Source organism: Onychostoma macrolepis, chromosome 11 (assembly GCF_012432095.1).
Source record: "Onychostoma macrolepis isolate SWU-2019 chromosome 11, ASM1243209v1, whole genome shotgun sequence".
Lineage (NCBI taxonomy): Eukaryota > Metazoa > Chordata > Actinopteri > Cypriniformes > Cyprinidae > Onychostoma > Onychostoma macrolepis.
The window spans coordinates 19,938,956-19,955,948 of record NC_081165.1 but is presented as its reverse complement, the minus strand read 5'-3'; the positions used below and the strand labels follow the sequence as shown (position 1 = coordinate 19,955,948).

The 16,993-nt window shown below is 38.0% G+C and overlaps 2 protein-coding genes across 4 annotated transcripts in view; both read right to left on the bottom strand.

Annotated features, from left to right (window-relative positions):
• rassf5 (Ras association domain family member 5) overlaps positions 1–1,872 on the bottom strand; it is a 42,715-nt gene extending 40,843 nt beyond the window's left edge. Inside the window, exon 1 of one of the 2 annotated variants that reach the window (XM_058790951.1) lies at positions 908–1,872. In XM_058790951.1, coding sequence (XP_058646934.1) covers positions 908–1,565 — 658 coding nt within the window. In that variant the 5' untranslated portion in view covers positions 1,566–1,872. The remainder of the gene's footprint in view (positions 1–907) is intronic. The other variant, XM_058790955.1, reaches the window with a different exon arrangement.
• A 290-nt stretch (positions 1,873–2,162) lies between these two features.
• On the bottom strand, positions 2,163–15,810 carry ikbke (inhibitor of nuclear factor kappa B kinase subunit epsilon). 2 transcript variants are annotated; one of them, XM_058790949.1, is made up of 22 exons: positions 15,513–15,810; positions 15,246–15,332; positions 14,583–14,704; positions 14,351–14,488; positions 13,427–13,562; positions 13,106–13,287; positions 12,387–12,547; positions 12,146–12,256; positions 10,591–10,770; positions 10,106–10,302; positions 9,836–9,894; positions 9,635–9,726; positions 9,412–9,513; positions 9,207–9,267; positions 9,002–9,117; positions 8,423–8,499; positions 7,811–7,850; positions 7,626–7,727; positions 7,353–7,449; positions 3,490–3,581; positions 3,348–3,419; positions 2,163–3,243 (listed from the first exon to the last, which is right to left on the bottom strand). In XM_058790949.1, the coding sequence occupies exons 3-22, from the start codon at positions 14,694–14,696 to the stop codon at positions 3,135–3,137; spliced, it is 2,238 nt and encodes a 745-aa protein (XP_058646932.1). In that variant the 5' UTR covers positions 14,697–14,704; positions 15,246–15,332; positions 15,513–15,810; the 3' UTR covers positions 2,163–3,134. The 2 variants fall into 2 exon arrangements, with proteins under 2 accessions (XP_058646932.1, XP_058646933.1); XM_058790950.1 differs by having other exon boundaries at positions 2,163–3,251; positions 15,513–15,808.
• Between the last annotated feature and the right edge of the window lie 1,183 nt (positions 15,811–16,993).

Genomic DNA, 16,993 nt, shown 5'->3' with positions numbered 1-16,993 from the left:
AAAACATACAACAAATAAACATAACATCCATTCATCCAACCAACTATTTATTCATCTGTATCTGTCCATCAATCCATTCAACTATATTTCAATGTATCCACCTATCTATTCATCTGTTCATTATTCATCCATCCATCCAACTATGTGTTTATCCTCGGACCACTCATCCATGCATCCCCCTACATTCATCTATACATTCGTCCATCCATCCATCCATCCATCTCTCAATCCATTTGTCCATCCATCAATTCATCCATCTATCATTCCTCTAACCCTTCTAATATGCACCCATTTAATCCTGCATCCATTTGTCCATCCATTATTGAATCCAAACTATAAATCTATTTTTATCTTTCTAACCAGCCAATCATTTGTTACTGCATCCATCCACCCTACATCCATCAATTCCATCTGTTCTCATCTATCCATCTATCTATCTAGGCCCTATCTATCTTTTTCGTATTTGTACATTTATCCATCCAGCCCTTCATCTTCACCTATTCATTCACCTTCACCTATTCGTCATCATCCATCCATGCTCCATTCATCCAACCATTCATCCTCTATCTATCTTCATCTGTTTCCATCCGTCAATCCATCCCTCTATCTATCTGTTGCACTCCCTTCCTCCAACTATTCACCTATTCATCAATCCATCCTCCATTCATCCAACCCTCTAGGCCTGTCTATCTATCTATCTATCAATCAGTATTTGCACATTTAACCATCCAGTCCTTCATCTGTTCCCATCAGTACAATTCATCCATCCATTCTGCATTCATCCAGCCTTCTTTCTATCAATCCACGCTTCCCTCAGACATCCCTAATCTCCCGCCTGTTCATCCATCCATCCATCCCTCTGTTTATGTAAGGTCAGGTGAGGAGAGGAGAGACAGCGGTCACTTACTTTGACACTTTAGCGCAGCGCTGCTGATCTGGCGGTTGCAGGCGTCGCACCAGTCCTGGCTCAGCCGTCTGGAGGTGAAGATGTGGCCCTCTCCCCTCTCTGCCTTCACCCTCGGGTCTCTCTGGTTGAAGATGGACCATGCCTCCCTCCTGAGAGGCTCGCTTCGCATCTTCACTACTCCTGACCTTGCCTGTGTCAGCTTGTCGATCGCCAGTCCTCCCAGTTCGTCTGTCTGGCAGCTGAAGTTTGACCGCGCCGAGGGATTGCGAACTTCTTGTGGGGATGAAGACGCATGGATCTTTGCCGTGTCCTTCACCGAGCTTCTCCGGCTCCCGGCACTGTGTCTGCGAAATATCCCGTTATTATTGTTCGCGTTCTCTCGATCCATGTCCACAATCGGTCCGTCCATGTTACTACGTGGCGAGCCGCCACGGTTGTGTGATGCTGAAGGCGGCTCGTGATTGAGTAACGCGAGCGATGCTGAGACTGCGGCTCTCCCGCTGTCCATATCACTCGCTCTGTTTCGTGTGATGATCCTGTCCAGCGACCATTTACGCGTGAATTTCTTCCTGTCGCTCGACTTCAGTTTGTGGAATAGTTGCTGATCCGAGTCGAGGTGGTGTTGAGCAGGGTGCTGTCCTAAAGTGACGGACGCCATGTCTTTCAGCTAAGAGTTGTATGTGAGCAGAATATAAACTAAATTGAAGCGCCAGCGGCGAGAGTGTGACGCGCGCACTGAATCAGCCGCGCGCTTTAAATGTCACTGGCTGCTCGAACCTGCCCCTCACAAACCCATGATCTTGTCGCTCACTTCTGTTATTGCACTAAACATGAGAAGAAAGAGAATTTTTAAAATGCCAAGACTGCCCCACAAACTCATGATTTTGTCGATCACATCTGTTATTCCACTAAATACGAGAAACAGAGAATTTTAAAAATGGCATGAATAAACTTGGTCACTTATAAGAATCTCATTTACTGTACAACTCTGTTGCTGTAATGTTTTACATTTATTTGGTTCAGATGAATAGTCACATTTCAAATATATTTGTATTGTGCATTTTTATAACTATTTATACATCATCCGTAGTCTATACATTGTAACATCTGAAATATAGCCTACATATATATGACATACATATGACATGACACACATATTACATGACATATGTAGTTTACTGTATTATATTTAAATTAAGACGATAATGCTTGTCATTAATAAAATATTTTTAAATAAAAAAAACATTTTCACCAATTGTGTTCATGTATTTATTAGAGCCATATATAGTTTGTTAAGTACCACTTTACATTTAAAGGATACCTCTACTACCTCACAAAACAGAAGTGAAGACGTTAAAAATAAAATACAAAACATTTAACACGTAAGTTTACAAACTGACAAAAGGAAAGTTGATAAAATTCCATTTTAAGTCAAATAAATGCAAGCTTTAACAGTGAACCACAGCGTGGTCTCCAAGGTCACCACAGTTCCCCCAGAGTGAGGAATTCCCCTTAACTCACACTCTGTAATGTGCTGTCAGAACCCACCAAACACAACTTTCACTTTCCATATGCTAATGATCTGTAATACAGCAAGGTATGAGTCTACTGACTCTTGTCAGTATTTGCAGGATGATAATATTTGGAGTCATTTGTAAAGTTCACACATTGTCACATAAACAAAGCCTCCTCTAGAGCTCCAAGCTGTGTGATACTCTGTTGTGATCAATAGATTAATTAAATAAGTGCTATTGCACAGTTATCTCTCAAAAACGGAATCAATTACAAAGCAGACTTAACTCTTCTCTCTTTATCCCATGACTGTGCAATAATTACACCATTATTGTCAGCTGAATGCACTGTGCAATCAATAGTTAAGTCTCATGAAAACTGCTGTAGTAGTTATAACAGACCTATATTTATATTTTCTTAAAGTCAATACTACTAGATTGCACGAAGATAAAATGCAGTAACTATATGAACACTGAATCTGAGAAATATGACTTTTGTGATTCATATCAAAACAATCAAATTGCAGTTTTAAACATTCCTGTTTTCCTTTAATTTGTCATAGGACAGTTCTGGGACTCGAGACCAGTCATAACTTCATTTGCGCTTTGCACGTCAGTACACATCGTGCAATTTCAGCTGCCTGCCCTGGTAACAGCCATTAATCTGTTCTTTATGGACATTTTTTTTAGATGTTTTGTTTTGCTTTCCCTTTAGCTCACAGGTCCAGGCTCTGTAAATATAAATATTGTTCTGCATTCTTTGAGGTCTTCATGGTCTGTTGGCTTGAGGTACTTTCTTCTCCACTGGAAGTGTAGCGGTAACTACTGCAAGGCTTAAAAAGATGTTGTCTTGTTAAATTTGAAAGGATTTTCTACACAAAATTTTTGGTTGTACACAAAAACATTCACAGCTAAACACCATACAGTACCTTTCTATCATGTTGTTATTATTCTGTAGCTCCCGTGCCACAGCCTCCATTTCATCCTTTAACCTGTTCATTCTGGAAACAATTTTATTATTTATTATTTGGAACTGAAAAATGCTGTGTCATCTACAATGCAATGACATACTTGAGAATCAAGTGCTCATCTTTTTTCTGTCCATCCACCCCCTCAGCTCCTACAGGCTGCTGGAGAGCTCTGAGAACAGCTCTGTCTAGAACCTGCAAAGACAGAAAGGAACATGGTAAGTATGCTCTATATCCAAGCTTTTTGAGGATCGGGAACTGTATAAACGTTTATTAAAGAATAGTATGTTAGGTTTAGGCAGAAAGATATGTGAATTATGAGCAGGAATTAAGGAGAGGATCATACCTGACGCTGCTACTGTAGCATTGATTAGACTCTCCTTGCTTATTTATAGTGCTGGGCAATGATTCAAATTTTAAATCGAGATTAATCGCATAATTTTTCTGCGATTAAACGTATTGTTATGCACAAAATTCAATAATGAATTCAAATGTAATGTATTGTGCACTTTTTTCATTTAGAAGTATTGCTATATGAACAAAAGTGCAATAACATTTGGTTTGCAAATACTAATTTGATTCATGTAATCAAATTAAATGATAAAACCAAAGCTATTTGCCACTGCAGGGCATTAACGTTTTTATAAAAAATATTTTATAGTTTGTTATAGAAAAACAAGTTATGCTCAGAGTCCAGAGCCTCGATCATAACATTATCCCCCAGTTTCACAGACAAGGCTTAAGCCTAGTCCTAGTCTAAAATGTAAGTCTTAGCTGTTTCAACTGAAAAAAAACTTGCACTGAAATATATCTTAAAATATATCAGTGCCTTTGTTTTGTCTCAAGATGCACCCCAGTAATGTTTTTTTCTAAGCATGTTTATAAAAATTACTTCAATGTCCTAATTGAACTATGGCCTAATCCTGGCTTAGTCTAAGCCCTGTCTGTGAAACCGGGTGTATAACAGGCACCTTCCGAGTAGAGACCTGCACCATCGCGGGACCCAACGCAGCAGAGTGCGGCACGGGACAACACTTGATGGGCGAGTGCAGGGTGCAAGCGGGTAGAGACTTGTGTGTGCGGGATGCGGGAGAATAAGGGTGTACTCACACTAGGCAATCTTAACCGTTCATTTAGCCGGCCCTGGCTGGGTTGGAAGAGGTGGGCCAGGCTTGGGCGCGGTACGCATGTAGTGTGTGAGCGCTAACCGCGCCAGAGCACGGAACTTCTGATACATGCAGCATGATTGCGTGTACATTTCTGAGCGGCAAAAGTGATAGATCTGTAAAGCAATATATTGTGAGGGCCGTGTGTTACCAAACGACTCAAAATAATAATCCATTAACAAAAAAGTTAACAAAAGCGATGCACTCCACTGCACTGCTGTCGGAACCTGTTTCCCACTTATGAAGTCGTGATTACGAGCACGTTGCATTCTTTTCTGTTAAAAATAACAGTGAACAGTGGTTTGTGAATGTTGATGCTTAGACTAAATAATTTTATCGGGAGTGTTCATGGGAGCGCTGCTGCAGTCTTAGGCCCACCCCAAATGCTCTCATTGGTTGAGACACGTGATGATGCCCATCCCAAGCCAGTACTGATCAACATCCCACCCCTCCTGTGACCCATGATTTGTCTGTAAGTGTATTCAGAGCTCGTGAGCAACGGGCTTTCATAATAATAATCCTAAAAAACTGCGTTAATGAACGATAAAATAATTGTCGGCGCTAATTAATTAATGCGTTAACGCGATAATGCGTCAACTTGCCCAGCCCTGGTTATTTATTAATTAAATCTGAACCGAGATATTTACCCAGAGTTTGCACACAAAAAAAACAACAAAAAAACTCATAAATTCATAATGAAATGTAGCATAGTTGAGGTCAAAACTAAGGTCAAAATAAACAATAACCACTGTGAAAAATACAAATCAGCCCTCACAGGCATTATTTCCAGATGAGAAGAGAAGAGTTAATCAAAAAAAAAAAAACCTAATTTATTGTGCAATTTTAACAGAGGCTGTGTGAGGAAAAACAGAGAAATTTTCACTTTAGATGGCATTAAAATTAGAGTCTGTGAAACACAAAATTTCTCTAATGGCTTGTTTCCACCGAGCTGTACGGTACGCAATTATGTCCGTTTCCGTAGTGAATGGCACTAAAATTGTGAACCGTACCACTTTTTTGGTACCCTTCCATTGGGGTACCTAGCACAGAAAAGGATACCAAAAGGGTGGAGCTAAACTCACTGCAGAATGTTGATTGGTTGACTAGAATCGTCACTTTTGCGTGATACAAGGGGATAAAGCTTCTCTTTCAATTGTTCCATTCTGCTGTCCATCAGTGTTGGGCTATTACATCACTTTCCTGTAGAGATTAGATCCAACCCTAATAAAACTCACCTGCCTGTAGCCTTCTAGTAGTCTTGAAGACGATGATTAACTGGTTCAGGTGTGTTTGATTAGGGTTGGAGCTAAACTCTGAAGGAAAGTTGCCTGGAAGGGCCGAGTGTGCCCACCCCTGGTCTAGTGAAAAGGCAGCCAGGTTAATCCAGTAAGTTATATTTTTCTGTAGATGTTTCGCTAACTGTTAATATTTCTCCTTATTTTCACGACGTCATGTGCTGTTACCACTTATTTATTTGTATTTAGAACGGCTAACTTGAATAATAACCCGTGGCAACAGTGTAAAAGTAGCCCGGAGTCAGAGCCACCTCTGCCGCATTGACATCTGCACATCACACACGTATGCTCGCGGGTGCGATTTGGAATCACAAACTTGGCTGCATTTGAGTCTTCAAGGCATTTTAAGGACACAACATCGTCAAGTAGGTAAATTTAACGAATGTTACCGTATCCACTATAGTTGTCCGCTAGTAAAAACATAGTTTTATTAGTCATTATCCATGTACGAACCAGCGAAAACAGATAAGGTTACCTCGCGAGGTTAGCCATCAGTCTCCTTGCTTACGTTGAGCATACCAGTTTATTTCTGGTTTAAACACATATGGTTTAATTAAACCAATATTTCCACTTGCCATTGCATCGCGTTTACTACAGTTCAATTAGTGGATCAGGAGGCCCTGGCTCATGGCTGGCTGGGGTGTGACTGAGTGGAGGCGGGGCTAATCTGCGTATTCATAGATCCGCGTATAGTAAATGATGCAAGGGTGTAGAGCTACATTCAAGCTACTTTAAGGCATGAGAAAATTATTTTTCACAAGAAAAAACATTTAAATATGTCATTTTTATGATCAAAGATGAGTTTTAAAGGATACAATTTTTGACTACAGGGGGACTTTAATTAAAACTGACAATTAACAAAAAGTTGTGCTTACTGTCGCGCTTTATCATCGAGCGCTACTTTCCGGCATACACCACGCCTATCAAGTAAGGGTACTGTTGGCGGAGGAAACTCAAGCTGGATCAGGGTGTTCGGTCCCGAATCGTACCGTACTGTACTGTACTGTACTGACACGTGGAAACGAGCCATAACCTCCTCAGGGATAACTAGTTATGCCTGAAAAGGGCTGAACAGCCATGATTAGACAGTCCTTATTGATTTGAATAATTATCATTTAAAATTGGAAGTGATGCAAGTTCCACTTGAAATTAATTTTACTTAAAATTCATAATGATTGTGCTCAAGGCAGCATAATGAGAAATTTAGCTGTAGTCATGCTATACAACGAAAGTCAACACAAATAAGGAGAACTACTGTAAAAATTTAAGTTCTGTTATCACAGACATTCTTTTCTTTGGGATTGAGACCAAAGTAAGCCAAAATTTTATTTGCCAACTAATTTGTTGTGTAATTTTTACACTGCATTGTTCAACTTTGGAGAAACGTTTTGGAGCGAGTCTGTGAAACACAAAATTTACCTAACCTCCTCAGGGACAACTTGTCACGCCTGAATTGGGCTAAAGACAGACGGTGTGTGTATTTTGTGGAAAAAAAGAGGGCTGACCTTGTTCTGCTGGGCCTCACACACATGCAGATCCCCCATACTCTGGCGGAGGACAACTCCAAAATGCTCTAGACTCGTCTGCATCTCATAAAGAACCCTGCAGAAACAACACTCACATGGTCATCTGCATATGTTGTTCTTTGACTGCTTTTTTGCTGCTTTGACAAAACACCTTTGACGGTAATAAAATGTGTATCAAATGTTTGACATTATAGGGTCTATACATAATGTGATTGGATGGTGTATTCTCAGTCCATGTAACCTCTGTCATACCTGTTCCAGCTGCCAGCAGCCATCAGAACATCCTTGTATTTCTGCAAACAGTCGTCCTTGAATAAACTCTTGACCTTCTTTATGTATGAAGACAGATTGAGCCTGAGCAGAAAATAGTTGTTTCTCAGTTTAATCACTGTGAGAATGGACACTCATTCAAGATTCTCCTGGTGTTTAATACTTACTTCTCAAACTTGTGAATCTGTTCGTCATTGTAGCTGAGCTCTGGGACAGAAAGAGTATAAATTAATAGCAGTCAGAGCAGTCTTTTGAAAACCTCAACCCAACACCGTAGTTTTTTTTTTCTATGTGACTGCTCAAGATAAGCACTATTTTAGCTGACTGGCTTCTCTGCAGAGTCATATCTAACTTTATCAATGCAGCCAGGCAGAAAGGAGGGTTATATTCTTCTGTCTCCATGCTTGCCTGTCTGGAATGGCCCTTGCTGTCAGATAAGGCAGCACAACAGTGCCTCCCTTCCCTGCAGCACAGTACTGAGAACTAATCTGACTAATCTCAGCACTGGCTCCACTCATCAAACCCCAAATTCTGCTCCAGAAGTGCGAGTGACAGAAATGGGTCACTAGCTAATATACAGTACAATCTCACACAGTTTGGTGAATTTTCGCTAAGTGTCCAGAAACCATATGACTTGTTGAGAAGAACATTTATCATGGGTTTAAAGTACATAATCTGCAGAAGCTCAGAAAGAGTCCTTTGACAGGTGTTGTCCTGTAGATTCATCTGTAATTTGTTGTGTTATATTAATATGAGAGAAAAAACATGCATCCAATTACTTCCTGTCATTTTGTCTTTGCAATACTGGTGATGTACTGCAACAATCTTCCCCAATAAAACCTCCATCTTCTGGATGCTGCATTAAGAGGAAGAAAAAATTAATTTAATTATTAACATAGGATTAAAATGTAATAAATACATTTTGTTTATATAATAATATATTATCAATTTTGTTATAACCTTCCATAATAATATGCAAATGTATAGATTTTAATCAACCATTTGAAGTATACATTTTTATTTATTTATATTTTGGAAACAATTTCTAATGAATAAATGCTTATATTTTTGTTTATGTTATATACATGATGTTTATTAATGAATTCAATTTACAGAACGAGTTAAATCAACATTTGGACAAATGCTGTGCTGAAATGTTTTACCATGTTATGGCACTGCAAGATAAATATATATATATATAGTTTTCAAGTTTACTTTCAAGGTTTTTCAATCAAAATAAAATAAGAGAATAAAGAAAAATCCCTTGGCACCAGGATAATGATGTTATACTGTGATGAATAAGTTTGAAAATAGTGAACTATCATTTTCCCTCAAATTATCCTAACAGGCTGTGTTACCTCTTATCCTGGGCCAGTGTCTCAGAGTGTTTAGACAGCATCACATGCAACTGCTGCAGTTGATTCTGGAACTCTTTAACTCCACCGCCATACAGCCGCTGCAAATTCTCTTCAATCTACACACAATGATAAACCTCAAGGATGCAAACTATTGTGTGTTCTAGTTCATTTATTCAATATACATTTCACAAAGCACAACTCTTACCAGAGGGAGTTTTTTCTTATTGTCTACAAAGTCTGGAATCTCGTGCACAAACCTCTGAGCACTGGTTGGGAAGAATCAAGAGACATTATTACTAAATACCTTACTACATATAATGCTTATTAAACTAGATTAAGCATTAGTTTCATGATACCATGTAGTAAACTAAAACACAAATTGAGTCAGTATCTCACTGGTGGATTCTTACAACAGATGAAGATGCTCCTCAGTGCTGATAGAAGAAAGCAGCTTCATATTCACCATGGCAATCCTGTGTGCCACATTACTACATTCAAAACCGGTGTTTTCACTGAAAAGTTAAGAATATTGTTATTGGACACACTAAAATGTCAAGAACAGGTTTGGTTTTCTTGTGGCAATAATTATCAGGAGACTGACTCATGCAGAATAGTGATTATATAAGAGCTCACATGTAGCTATAGAACCCCTGCAGAATCAGTTCCCTGTACTTCTGGAGTGAGCGGGCTATCCGCAGGTACTGATGGATGACCCCGACAATAGTCTTTAGAACGAACAAAAACAACAGGACACAGTGTGAGGCTCAGGGATAATGGTGTTATAATGTTCACCAAAAATAAGCACCAGAGATAAAAACAAAGAGGCTTGCTTGCCTTGGAGAAGGTGTAATCTGCCATGACGTCAAACTTTGTGGGTATCACAGGGGCCTCAGCTACAGAAAAAATGAAAATAGAAGGGATGGCGGGAGAATAAATAGAGACAAAGTTACCTCTGTAAATGTTACCAATTTATTTGTGAAAATGCACAAACTAAATTACACTGAAAAGCATAAACTTGAGACTTCAGGGTTCATAAAATGGCTTAAACTTTGTGACATCAGGCACACACACACACACACTAAAACACATTTATTATGTACATACGTTCTTTGTATGGATGGCCTACTATTTTCTCTGGTCGTCGGCTGATGAGAATGATAGGGCGGTCCGGAGTGGTGGGGGGAAGGTTCACTACTTTCATGCTTGGCTCCAATATGAGAGGATGACCCTGAAAAAGGTACTGTTGAGCTGCCGGTTCAATTCCAGTTTGGGCCTGAACGTCCTCAAACAAGATTGAGACCCTTGAGGATAACAACAACAACAACAAAATATTTTGGAATCACTGTGAAAAGTAATTCAGCCTTATCCATACTTACATAAAATTGTAGGTAATCATTTTTATTCATTTTAAATGACCATTTGGGGACCTACACCCAAATGGCATCTGTATTTACAAAAAGAACCAGAATTTCCATATACAGCAACCTAAAAATGTATTGGGCCACATTTGAATGAAGTTGCACGGAGTACTTCAGCCGTAGTTGCAGTAGAGAAGAGATCAGAAATCTCTTCTCGAGGAGCCCACATACGTGTTGTGAAAGTGGATGTAGATGCTGTGTGCTGAGGCCTGCTGGAGAGAGAAGATGTGGACTGTGATACGGTGCAGAATGTCTGTAGTGGCAGCAAAGAACTGGACGAAGCCCCAACACTTCTCCTGATTGGCCTCTAGTATGCTGGCCAACACTGGGACCAGCTGGGTCTTTAAAGCCCTATGAAAAAAACATAGCCGTTGGTCATGTGCTACCATGAGGCAACAGTGTTCAAAGAACTATCAAGGATTTTTTTCCAGGATGTTATTCATGATAAATAAAAGCATGAAACTTAAAGGAGTCACAAAAGATGCCTATTTTTAATTTGACATGAATGAAAACAATCCAATGAGCTGTTATATTGTGTATCTTGGTGTTAATCATTAATAATTTCCATTAGACAAAAAAACTAAGGCAAACATGAAAATTAGACATGACTTAGGACCATAAAGACCAATTCACACAAAGAACGATAACTATAAATAGGATAACAATAGTAGTGTCCACACTGACAGATAACATTGTTTATTATATGCATGAGCTGCAGTTATGCAGTTTTCATTGTTCATTGGCTGAAAAAATTAATTAGATTAATTAAAAATAGAATTAGAATGATTATTAAAGGGATATAATATGAAGGGATATAAAATGAAACTGTCCCATTGACTGCCAAGTAAATGACACCGTCTAGGCCCAGAAAAGTATGAAAAACATCGTCAGAATACTCCATCTGACATAAGTGGTTCATTATGAAGCGACGAGAATACTTTTTGAACGGAAATAAATTTAAATTAATGACTTTATTCAACAATTCGGCACCATAGCGCCATTTTGGAGAGTAACGCTGCACGCAAAATGCGTACACTCTTCTGTGTCAGCCACGACATAGGGATGCGCTGTTTGCGTTCAAATCAAAACGTAAGCCCACTTAGAAAACGTATCCTTGTGTCGCGGCCATAGATATTTATACATAGATATATATGTCTATGGTCGCGGCTGACACAGAAGAGTGTACGCATTTTGCGCGCGGCGATACTCTCCAAAATGGCGCTACGGTGACGCTACGGTGCCGAATTGTTGAATAAAGTCATTATTTTTGTTTTATTTCCGTACAAAAAGTATTCTCGTCGCTTCATAACGTTACGGTTGAATCACTGATGGCAGATGGAGTATTCTGACGATGTTTTTTATACTTTTCTGGACCTTGACAGTGTCATTTACTTGGCAGTCAATGGGACAGTCACAAGCCTCCCGGTTTTCATCTAAAATATCTTAACTTGTTAAGCGTTTACGGGTTTGAAACGACATGGGGGTAAGTGATTAATGACAAAATTTTCATTTTGGGGTGGAGTATCCCTTTAAGACTTTGTAGTTATATAGTTATCATCCTTGGTGTGAATGGCCCTTGATACAGTATGACACATTGAATGAATGGTATTTTTCTCTAGCATATAAATTAAATATAGCTTTACTGATTGAGGTCCATATACAATTTCCTTGCCAATACTGTCTGTCCACAAAGTTTTTAACCACACTTTTGCATAGAGAAACTCACTCTGAAAGTTGGCAGCAGTGTGGCAGTTGGTAGCTCCATTCAATGGGTCCGTCTTCCACCTTCTGTGCACCTGCTATGGCTCCCTCTGGCTTCTCTGTTGTGATCTTGTACCTGGGGAGAGCACCAAGAGTCACCAAAAATAGCACATAAATAAGCCTAATATAAATCATCATTTACAATTATAATTAATATATAATTGATTATAATAAATAGAATTAAAACATTTAAAGATGAGACTTACATGATTTTCTTGTTTTTGCGTGGGCCTCCATATGGTATAAAAGGAAGACTGCCAGTGGCAGCATGGTAAAAGGTGACACCGAGGCTCCACAGATCCACAGATACACCATAAGTTTTCTGTTGGGGCTTCCTCAACACTGCACGCTCATACATGTCCGGATGCTGGACCACACAAGTTATTATATAAGTGTAACGGCTGGATAAATCAGACACATTATTATTTGTTATATTTAAAAAATAATCCAACAGACCCCTTATCCAAAACTGGTTGTATTGATTCTGTCACTGCTTGCAGATCATTGTCACTTAAACATGCTCTAATGCATTAGTACTGTAAGAAAGTTATTTCCTGTGGCCATGAAAATAACATTTCTTAGAGTTGATATGAAATTACACAATGTTCGCTGGACGAACAGGTTCGTTCATTGTAATATTAATATTGCTACAGTTATTTCTGGTAGCTTAGATAAATAATTATAATCAATTGTAATTATTTATATACATTTCCCTTTTGAGCTAATTTGCTACATCAGATAATATGTTTAGTCACAGACAGATTCAAGGAACCACATCAAACGCCTGATTACATTTTTGATAAGCAACATGCACGTGCTGTATTTTCTGTGAATCACTGAAAGAGGTACACAGGAAGAGGCACCTTTGAGTTTTTTTCAGTGTTAATCAAATAAATTGATTTTTTACACAGCATTTCCTTCTTACCAGATATTCCTCTGTGCCATATATGGACACAAACTTCTCATCGTCCTCCAACTCACGAGCAGCACCGAAGTCCGTCAGCTTGTACACTGAGCATCCATCCTCACCCACTTGCCTCATGATATTGCCAGGTTTGATGTCTCTGTGCACCACCCCATTCTCTCGCAGGTGGTTCATTCCTTGGACTGTATATGACCAAATGGGAGAAAGACAAAATATGAGGAGAGCTCCATTTAACCACAGTAATGCCTCCCAAAAGGTGCATGATGTGTGTAATGGAGTGGAAACTAATTTAACTACTTAATTTCCTTTGTTGGTTCTTACCCACACACTGTAATACGATGAGGAACTCTGGCTCAGGAAGTCCAAACGCATTCTCAGACTCCTCTAGCAAGTTCAGCAGGCTGCCACCTGAACAGAATTCCATCACCAGAACCTTCTGCTTCGGGTTCATATGCATCTGAAATGCACAAGAATAGAAATTAAGGAAGTGTTGAAAATTCACCTTTCAGGTCTATGATCTATATTTGGTGGGGAGTCAAACAAGTTTAACAGAATGTATGGAAATGTTGAATGTCACCTGCTTGTCTGAGAAATTGTTAACAGCCATATGAACTGATAGTGATATATATGGACTTTTAAGGTAATCTATGGCTGGTTGTTTTGATTGTTGCCGTTTTATTAAATTTTAATATACGTAGGTTGATGAAAAGATTAAAATAATAATATATTATTACTATTAGTAGTAGCAGTAGAAGTAGTATATTTTTATTGTTTTGAGGTCAGTAAGAACTCTTACGCTCACCAAAGCTGCATTTATTTAATCTAAATACAGTAATATTGTGAAATATTATTAAAATGTAAAAATTATCTATTTATCTATTAAAATGTTATTTAGTCATGTGATGTTAAAGCTGAATTTTCAGCAGCCATTACCTCAGGCTTCAGTGTCACATGATCTTTCAGAAATCATTCTTAGATACTGATTTGGAGCTCAATAAACATTTCTTATTATCGATGTTTTGTTGAGATCATTTTTCAGAATTCCTTGATGAATCAAAAGCGTGTTTATTTACAAAAAGCATTTGTTTAAAATAGAAATATTTTGTAAAATTCTAAATATCTTTACTGACTCTCCCTGACACAATGAATCATGAGAAACTCAAACATCAAAGTACCATCTGAAAAATCAGCAGTATTATGGCTGGAAAATCTTGAACAGCATCACAAACCACATCAGATACGTACCTCCTCCACAGCAAAGAGTTTAACAATGTTGACGTGATTGAGTTTCTGCAGCACCTCAAACTCCCTCATCTGAACTTCATACGGCCTGTTGTAGCTCACCAAGTTAAAGACCTTCACAGCAACCAGCTCACCTGTTTTCTACAGCAATATAAAGCGTCATTTAGCAAAGCATGACCTGCCTATGACCTGTTTGAGTAATGAAAGTGGGAAATCTGTAATAATGATAAAGTACTTTGTTTCGTGCTTTGAAGACACTTGCTGTGGCCCCTTGACCAAGAATATCATCCAGCGACCAAAGGTGGTTTGCTGTACTTGCTGTCCTTGTGTTGATACAACTGGATGACATGATCGGATCTGTGTATGACAGAATATTTAATGTTAAGTTTCCTAATATATATATATATATACACACATATACACACATATATATACACATACATACATATACATACATATATACACACACACACACATATACACACACACACATATACACACACACACATATATATATACACACACATATATATATACACACACACACACACACATATATACACACACACATACATATACACACACATACACACACACACATACATATACACACACACTATATATATATATATATATATATATATATATATACACACACACACTCTATTCACGCCTACTGTATGCTAAACTGAACTTTTGTCTATCTCTAATGTCAGGTAATATGTAAATCATGTTGTCAATGAACTTCTGGTTAGTATCTTTAAACAGTATGTTAAGTTGAATGAAATTAAGATTTAAGTGCTTTATTTTTAGTGCTGAATGTAAGGTAAACAGAATCAAGGTATATATTTTTCGCATCCAACCATTGTTGTATTAAGCAAAAGTAACGTTAACTCACCGGTTTATTTCTGAACACAACACGTCTCAAAAGTCACTCAAGTCACAACAGAGGCGTCAAAAAAAATCCATTTCCTTTCTATATGACCTGTAAACACGGAAAATATACATAAACAGCATCACATTTCTCCAAAAAATAAGCTATTATTTTAATGAAAAGACGTTGTGTGAAGTGTCAACAGAGGATTTCCCCTTCATACATCGGTATCGCCATCACTCTGACTGACAACACACGAAACCACCAAAACAAACAAACCAACCAACCAACCATGTGTGTGTTTGATGCCTGCGCATTTTCCACTTTTATCCGAATATGTCAATCCCTGTGTGTTTCTCTGTGGACTAGTTACACCTGCAGTCCTCCTGTGTGAGTTTTGAGAGCAGCTCGACGGAAACCAGTGTCACCAGCAACTTTCATTTCTGTCAGGAACTTCCTTGTTCGGTGCATCGCGTTTGTGTTAAGGGCACCGGTGTATTTTTCTATTAACATGTGTTTTCATCTGAAAGTTATATAGAAAACATAACACGAGTTAAATATTATATTGTGGGTCATTTTACGTAGTTTATGTGAAAACCTAACTCTTTTATTCCACCATATTAAAAGTGATAATAAACCAAAAAATGCATGTCGCCCTCTCGTGGACGGAATTTAAAATATCAAAATAATGCAGAAGGGCAAACATAGGCTACTTTTCTTAATGAAAAGCATTTTTGCCTGAAGTCTGCTCAAAAGTGTAACGTAAGACACGAGGAAATAACTTTGACCTAGATTTGTATATTTTAAATTCCTTACAAAGCTTTCCTGGATTTCTTCAGAAAAAAAGATGAAAAAATAAATAAATTGCCCAAATTTCCTGCTAAGGATACATTATTCATAAGATTTTGGCACTTTAAATATATTTTGAATTTCCTTAAGAACAGAATAGGCTTCTCATGATTCTTCATAAAAGAGAGGTATATTTTTCTTCAAAAAATATCAATCAAATTCTTGAGAAGTGGGACAAAGGGTGCAAAATTGAAAAAATAAAACCTTGTACTCAGACAAATGAAACGACATTTATGTATCTTATGTACTAAGCTACTGAGCTATGCTTCGATACAACCCCCCAACTTTTCTTTTTTTTTAACAAAATGTGCTTTTTAACTTGGACTGTGTGATATAACATATCTTTAACAGCATTCAAGATGTTTTTAACATTTCAAAACACACTCTCATGTTAGCAGACAGATTACACTTTCACATGTGACCAACAATTCCTCAACAAATATAAAATATCATAATGAAATATTATCAAAACACTCCTCTGACGGAGGTGGTGACAAAACCTGAATTTGTAGTCTTTTTAACTATCAAACACATTGAATCAATCAATTACTGTATTAAAACAAAAGCTTTTATTCAAGCTTTTATTCAAGAGTCACATTTAAGTATTTTGATATATTATTGGAACACAAAATCTGACGGTGTTGACAAATTTGGCATTTCTTTCACAAAACAGTTCATGGAGTTCATGTAGTAGCCATTTTATTTATTTTTTCTGTTGATGCTAAATGCTAATGGAACCTGCTTCAGGAGAATAAAATGATCTAAATATTTCAAATAATTTCCTCAGAAATTGGAAGATGGTGTTGACATATCATGGTTGTGGCCAGGAAATATTTACATTAGGATTTAAAATATTCTAAAACTATAAAACTGACCAGAGCCTGTCTGACAGTGATGGAGGACTGTGGCAAGGGGGTCCTTTA